General features: G+C 38.2%; 1 protein-coding gene across 2 annotated transcripts; it reads left to right on the top strand.

Annotated features, from left to right (window-relative positions):
* The first annotated feature begins 815 nt into the window (after positions 1-815).
* Positions 816-8,099, top strand: tcof1 (treacle ribosome biogenesis factor 1). 2 transcript variants are annotated; one of them, XM_016507645.1, is made up of 9 exons: positions 816-1,118; positions 1,662-1,717; positions 1,816-1,850; positions 2,022-2,111; positions 3,367-3,428; positions 3,527-3,638; positions 4,075-5,565; positions 5,665-5,759; positions 7,799-8,099. In XM_016507645.1, exons 1-9 carry the CDS (start codon positions 1,002-1,004, stop codon positions 7,862-7,864), a joined length of 2,124 nt encoding a protein of 707 aa, XP_016363131.1. In that variant the 5' UTR covers positions 816-1,001; the 3' UTR covers positions 7,865-8,099. The 2 variants fall into 2 exon arrangements, with proteins under 2 accessions (XP_016363131.1, XP_016363132.1); XM_016507646.1 differs by having other exon boundaries at positions 817-1,118; positions 3,370-3,428.

Here is an 8,099-nt window from a genome sequence, read left to right as displayed (position 1 = left end):
ACATCCACATGTATAGTGCATGGATTGGTCAATTGAGCTTTTATGAGTTTATAATATTTTAATATAATATGTATTCATATGTGAATTAATATCTTTTCACTGGTTTTGATCCAATTGAGTTAGTATTAGTTTATAATGTTTTATTATAATACATATTCATATAGGCTATTATTTGATAGTATGTAAATTGCACCAAGTCCTGAAAGAAGAAAAGCACAATTCCAAATGGGGAAAATGGCAATGAAAGACTTGATTTTCAATATTTAAAAAAATTATAAAGTTGTAATAAAATCTAAAGTTAATATATATATATATATATATATACACATACACACATACATCCTGTATATATTATCATTATAATCCTGTACATATTTTATTATTATAATCCAGTATAAGAATCCCTCAGTTTGCTAAGAAAAAGGATCACGCCTTAAAAAACTTCATTTCCCACGATGCTGTGCGAGCAGTGGAGAGGTCAGGGTTCAGAGAGTAGATGTGCGCGAAATAGACTGAGGATTGGACATTGCAAGCTAAACAAAACTCTTCATGTTATAGGAAAACACCCGACAGGACTATGTGATGAATGTCAGGAGGAGGAATCAATTAAGCACATCTTTATATCATGTAAGAAATATATACAAGAAAGGCAAGAGTTCAAGAATCAGCTACGGGAAATGGGTATAGTAGAGTATAATGTTAAAAATATAGTAACATATGGAAATAATGACCAAGGACGGAGATATTGGTTTAATTTTCTAAGGAGGACTGGACTGGAAGGACGAATTTAAAGTGAGACAGCAGATGGCAGTAATGCAACACTATGGATGCCAACTGCCGTAAAACTCCAACGAAGAAGAAGAAGAAGAAGAAGAAGGAGCAGAAGAAGTAGAAGAAGTGCGCGTGTCGCTGCTGCGCGAACGAAGCGGAAATAGAAACATGCAGCAAAGTTTTACCTAAGTTTCGCGCACACCCGTTTTTAATTCATCCCCGTCACAAACATGACCTCAAATATTACAGACGCCTCGCAGGACGAGCTGATCAATTTAATATATCACCATTTAAAGGACAACGGCTATAAGAAAGCAGCCAACGTGCTGAGAAAGCACGCACCCCAGGTGCAGTTATGTTTATTCTTTTTTTGTTGAGAGAGCGAGTGCATGATTGTAGGTCAAGAGTATGTATTATTGCATGCATTTTGAAACATGAGAATTCAAAATAAAGCATTTCAAACTCTTGCTTTAGTTTAGAGCACTCGAACCTAATCCGATGCATTTTACCAACACCAACTTATTTATTGTTTATCTGTTTACTGCCTATCGGTGACAGTAGTACACGATGCCCATAAAGCAATACTTGTAGCACTGTAGTTGGCACTTACTGCACGTATGGGTTAAACTTGAGTGGTAGAAATGAGCGTTTTAAATTCGTGCATGTAGTGCAAAATAACTGTGTCCTGTGGTTACTGATAGTAGTGCACAGATATACTGTAATCACCAAATAAGGTTTACAGACACTGAGGTGAGTGCAACAGTTCAGTGGGTTTTTCTCTATTAGAGTCGATGTCAGACGAGCTCAGTACTGTGATATGCATCACAACACAATATATGAATTGTCTGAATGCACGTAATGTTTGTATGAAATGTGGCTGTTAATTGCAGGTTGAAACTGAAGAAGTGAAAGCATCCTTGAGTGAGATCTTTAAGAAGTGGGCAAGGTAACTTGGTGCATGTGTGTCTCCTGTTCTGGGCTACATTGAAATGGTTTCAAACTAATTTATCATGTTTCTTCCTTTTTACAACGTGATGCATTCAGCTTGGATGATGGAGAGATTCCTCCTGTGCCTTCTGGTATGTACATCAGCTGAGGTTTTACTAAGTATTATTTATCAGAAGATTCACAGGACAAATCTGAGTACCGTACATGAATAATTTTGATGGAAATCATACTGACAATTCAAAACTCATATGGAGTGATCACTAATATTAGTAGAAACCAACTGAAACTCTTTAACTCCACAGGTGTTCAGACTCCTGAGCTTCAGAGTCCTGCAAAGAACAAGACAGGCTCTTCAACTGGAACCAAGTCTAAGGTCACAGCCCCCTCTGCTGGTAAACGAGTTGTCCATTTTAATATTATGTTTATATTGTGTAATGTGTGTTTGAGCAGTGTTTTTGTCTGACATTCATCTGGAGATGCCACGGATCTGACAATCTTACTTAAAGTTTGCTGAAAATGTATTCACCCTCAGGCCATCAAAGATGCAGATGACTTTGTTTCTTCATGGGAACCGACTTGGAGAAATGTAGAATTACATCACTTTCTCACCAATGGATCCTCTGCAGTGAATGGGTGCCGTCAGAATGAGAGTCTAAACCAGGGGTCACCAAACTTGTTCCTGGAGGGCCGGTGTCCTGCAGAGTTTAGCTCCAACCCTAATCAAACACACCTTAACCAGCTAATCAAGGTCTTGCTTGGTATACGTGAAACTTCAAGGCAGGTGTGTTGAGGCAAGTTGGAGCTAAACTCTGCAGGACACCGGCCCTCCAGGACCGAGTTTGGTGACCCCTGGTCTAAACAGCTAATAAAAACATCACAATAACCCACAAGTACTCCAGTCCATCAATTAACATCTTGTGAAGTTAAAAGCTTTGTGTTTGTACGAAACAAATGTCATTGACACGTTTTTAACTTCAAACCAGTGCTTCTGTCTAAAATGCCAGTCCTCTATCCATACTATTGCTTTCTCCAGTGAAAAAGTAATCTTGTCTTAATCAGAAGAGAAATATGCACAGATCAAGCACTGTTTACAGTGAAAGCAGTCCAATTCAGTTCTAAAGAAATATGTGGGTGGATTTTGATGTGAGAGGACAACAGGGGCTGGACTTTTTCACTGGAGGAAGTGTTATGGATTATAGACTGATATTTTGACCAGAAGTGACAGTTTGAAGTTAAAAATGTGTTGAGGGATTTGTGAAGTGAAAAGCTGCATGTTTGTAAGAAACAAGCTGTTAATTGATGGTGTGGATTATTTGTGAATTATTGTGATGTTTTTATCAGCTGTTTGGACACTCATTCTGACGGCACCCATTCACTGCAGAGGATCCACTGGTGAGCAAGTGATGCAATGCTACATTTCTGCAAATCTGATGAAGAAACAAACTTATCTACATCTTGGATGGCCTGAGGGTGAGTACATTTGCAGCAAATTTTAATTTTGGGGTGAAATTTTCTTTTAAAGAGAAAGAATTACATATGTAGTACACACATCCCTAGTTGTGATAGAGCTGAACTGTGATCTAAACCCTCAGTTAAAGTTTCTATATGTTATTTATATTTTTGGTTGTTTGTTTTGTTTATGGAAAGTAGATGGTCCAAAAAATTCTGTGAGCAGCAAGAAGACTTCAGGATTGGCAAACAAATCAACGGTATTTGATTTAAAACTGACCAAGATATTTTATCCAGATTTAACTGAGCCACCATACAGAAGTCATCTGACATATTCATCACTAATTCCACTCCACAGAAAAAGAAGGATTCAGTGCCTCCTTTAGTCCTTGCCGCTCCAGGAAATAATTCCGATTCAGACTCTAGTTTAGATGTGGAGAAGTGGAGGAAAATGCTTTCTGAGTTATCTGGTAAGACAAACTGTAAAAATGCATAACAGCACACATTGAAGGTTGTAGTGTATTACATATAGTCCTGCAGGTGGGTAAATCTCACAAACCCCATGTTTAACTTCAAAATCAAAAGAAAGATTTTGCTTCATATTTTTGTGGAAACCGTGATACATTTTTCAGTTTTCTTTGATGAATAGAAAGTAAAAAAAAAAAAACAGTATTTATTTGAAATGGAAATCATTTCCAACATTATAAATGCCTATATACATTATAAATGCCAATGCGCCCTTGCTGAATAAAAGTTTTCATTTCTTAAAAGAAAAAAAAAAGGTCTTAACTGACCGGCAGTTAATGTATTTATATGTATTTCCCATTCATTTTGATGTGACGTGTTTACATAAGATTCATACATAAACATGAAATATGATTATTGAAGTTTGTCTGTTGTTACAAGATGCCGATCGAGCAAAGATGGACGTTCTCTCAATCTTGGATGAAACTCCTGTCTACTCGCATGCGAAGTCTTCAGCAAAGGGAAAGACAACAAAGAAGCCGGCAAGAGCTAAAAAGGAGGGAAACCCAGCCAAGAAGGCAAAGTCCAATACACCAGCAAAGGCGGCGAGTGCCAAACCTGATGACATTCCTGTAACGACCGATGCATCTGAGACTCCTTCAAAAAAGTCAAAACACAAAGATGCTACAGCTATTTCTGATCATCAAGTTAAGACACCATCCAAAAAGGCTGGGAATAAGACAAATAGTAGTATCTCAGGTCTTGATGTGGTTAAGACCCCTAAAAGATCTAAAGGTAAAACTACTAACTCATCTGTTCAGGATGAGACTGATAAACCAGAAGCACATCATGAAACTAATGGACTCTTGGAAAATGACAAAATGGCCACTCCACTGACAAGGACTAAAAAGGTTGGTGTGTCAGATTCACAAGCCAATAGGACTCCTAAAAGAGTTCAGTTTAGAGCAGATCATAGTTTTTCAGAGCAAGTCGAGACCCCTAAAATAGCAAACGTTTGGAAAGATAATGGTACCTCAGAAACCAGCAGCACTGAAACTCCATCTAAAAAGGCTAAAAAAAGGAAAGGCCAATCTGAAGCTAGTAATGTTGAAACTGACAATAGTCCGTTAAATAATAAAGAGGTTAAGAAAGCTGCTTGCAAGCTGCTAGAAACTAACCTTACAATGGACGCTACCTCTGACCAATCAGAGATGCAATCAAAGAAAGTGAAAAACAAGAAGTCTAAAAGTGTTGTAGAGCCTGTTCCTGATGAGACGCCTTCTAAGAAGGTTAAAGTTAAGAAAACAGAAGGTGCTTCTGAGATTGACCAAGAAACGACATCTGAGAAAGCTGATGTCTCTCTAGAATCTGCTAAACCTGACTCTTCATCTAAAAAAGCCAAACTTAAGGACAATAAAAGCCATTCAGAAACACTTGAGCCTGAAATGCCGTCTAATAAAGCTAAAGCCAAGAAAGTTAGAAGCGACGAAGAACCTGCTGGAGAAGTTAAAATGACCAGTAAGAAGCTCAAAACGGTCGTGTCAGATGATGATCTCTTGCGGTCCGACTCTACAAACGGCTCTTCGAAAAAAAGAAAAAACAAGGCTGCTGATGTTGTGGAGATCCAGAATGACGTTCCTTCAGAAATGCCCTTAAAAAGTAGTAAATCTCGAGCAAAAACTCTAGATGGTGATGGTTTGGGAAATGAGGAAACCTCTAGTCAAGATCTAAAAACTCCTTCCAAAAAGGAAAAACGCAAAAGGAAAGAAGCTTGTGACGTCCCAGCACCGGAGGAGGCCACACCAGAGCCCAAGAAGGCCAAGAAAGACAAAGAGAAGAAGAAGAGCAAGGAGGGAGAAAATGAAGATGCTCTTCAACCACCACCAGCAGAAGAAGCATTTGTTCCTGTAGAAACAAATCAGAAGAAAAAGAGTGAGTGATTATATGCATATCTTGGCTTATGGCTTTATTTTACTGCATCTTTCAGTTTTTGATTGCTTGTGTTCTCTTTCACTCTGAAATGATGCACAGAGAAGAAGAAAGAGAAGGAGAGAGAAGAAGAAACAGAGGAGATAATCCCTGATGATCCTCCTGTATCTGCTCCAGTTGAGGAGGTGCACAAAAAGGTAAAAATTGGTGGACGGAGCATGCTGTTTTACATTGTGTTCCTTAAAGGGTTAGTTCACCCAAAAATGAAAATTCTGTCATTAATTACTCACCCTCATTTCGTTCTAAACCCGTAAGACCTCCGTTCATCTTCGGAACACAAATTAAGATATTTTTGATGAATTCTGAGAGCTCTCTGACCCTCCCATAGACAGCAATGTAATTACCACGATCAAGGTGCAGAAACGTAGCAAGGAAATCGGTAAAATAATCCATGTGACATCAGGGGTTGAACCGTAATTTTACGAAGCTACGAGAATACTTTTTGTACGCAAAGAAAACAAAAATAACGACTTTATTCAACAATTCGTCTCCTCCCCATTCATTTTGATGTGACATGTTTACATAAGATTCATACATAAACACCCTGGTGCCATTTTGGAGAATATCCACTGAACGTAAACAGCGTATGCTATTCTGTGTCAGCTGCGTCACGCGGATACGTTTTCTACGTTGTTTACGCTTTGATTTGAACGAAAACAACGTATCCGCTAGGGATGTGCGGGTCTAGTCGACTAGACGGTACAGCTCCTACTAGTCGACACTGAAAACAATAGTCGATTACACGACAGAAAAAAAAAAAAAAAACAGGATTTTATCATTCACATTACCATTATTTTAACATTGCATTTAAAACATTTTAAATAAAACGTTTGAAAAATAATACATTTATTTTTAAAAGTTTATCTGGGCGGAAACTACATTTTTACCTCAGACCTCACATGCGTTTTCTTCGTGTCAGTTGCGGCGAGTTCAGAAATGACCATGTGGAAGATGAGAAGGTGTGGGATTTTGAATTAGAAGGAAACGCAAAAGTTTTGAGTAAACTGTGTAATGTCAAATTGTCTTACAATAACTCTACTGGAGCGATGCGTAATCATATTCAATACAGGCACGTAGGCATTAGCTTAGAGGCTGGCCAAGGCCAGCAAATGTCAATCACATCATTCACTACAACCCGCCGGTGCTGCGATCCCGTTCGCGCCGTCTATTCCTCTAACGAACACCCACTTCGGTGGTGGTGCGGGTAATGCTATTTCTTGATAAACCTTCCTATTGTTTTTGACTTGTGTTTTAATATGTTGGCTAACGTTATATAAAGATTAAGAGTTCTGTCAGGCTATTGATTGATTTTCCATTGTTCTGCATTTCCCCAGCTGATTTGAATAAATAAGCTATGTTTTGACCGATGTTGAGTGTATGCTCTTCTTTTATTTCTTTTTAACGACCACCTAAAATGAAATGATGATAACGCGAGGCAAGTGTGCGGCAAGCGGAATTCATTGAGGGATTTGACAGTGTGATTCATAGATTAAGTATTTAAAATATATGCTATTATATAGGCTATGCTACACGCACGCACAGAGGTTTTTTTTTCTTACCATCTTTTGGGGGTTTCTTGCTTTTAGGCTAGTCGGATACAAAATTTTCGTTTAAACGACAGTCAAATTAGTCGTCGCGCACATCCCTAGTATCCTCGTGACGCAGCTGACACAGAATAGCATACGCTGTTTACGTTCAGTGGATATTCTCCAAAATGGCACCAGGGTGATGCGGAGGAGACGAATTGTTGAATAAAGTCGTTATTTTTGTTTTCTTTGCGTACAAAAAGTATTCTCGTAGCTTCGTAAAATTACGGTTGAACCCCTGATGTCACATGGATTATTTTACCGATTTCCTTGCTACGTTTCTGCACCTTGATCGTGGTAATTACATTGCTGTCTATGGGAGGGTCAGAGAGCTCTCAGAATTCATCAAAAATATCTTAATTTGTGTTCCGAAGATGAACGGAGGTCTTACGGGTTTAGAAGGACATGAGGGTGAGTAATTAATGACAGAATTTTCGTTTTTTGGGTGAACTATCCCTTTAAATGGTCTTTACTTGGTCTTAAAAAGTCTTTATCTTCATGAAACCTGCAGAAACCCTGTATAATAATAAAACTGATTAAGATTGATGGTTCTGTAAGTAAATTACTTGTACTGCTCTTTTATTGCTCAGAAAAAGAAGTCTTCCAAAGAGAAGCAGTTCAGTAGTGATGAAGCTCATGGACTCAACAGCACATAACTGATGTAACGGCCCTCGACACTTCAGTTCCCAATCTCACAGTCTCGGCTGAAATAATGATTTTACCTGAATGCATGCTCCGTCCGTACTGTTCATATGTATGTAAGTCAGTGTTTGTATGTTTTGTATTTTTATTGGGAGCTACATTTTGAGAAATATTTAGTATTCTTGTTTTTCTATTTTTGATAACTGGACTTCCTGTGATTAAAAAGGATTTTATTCCTTTTGTATTGTT

The sequence above is a fragment of the Sinocyclocheilus anshuiensis genome, unplaced genomic scaffold (assembly GCF_001515605.1).
Source record: "Sinocyclocheilus anshuiensis isolate Anshui unplaced genomic scaffold, SAMN03320099.WGS_v1.1 scaffold1646, whole genome shotgun sequence".
Taxonomy (NCBI): Eukaryota; Metazoa; Chordata; class Actinopteri; order Cypriniformes; family Cyprinidae; genus Sinocyclocheilus; species Sinocyclocheilus anshuiensis.
This window is presented reverse-complemented; position numbering and strand designations above follow the sequence as displayed.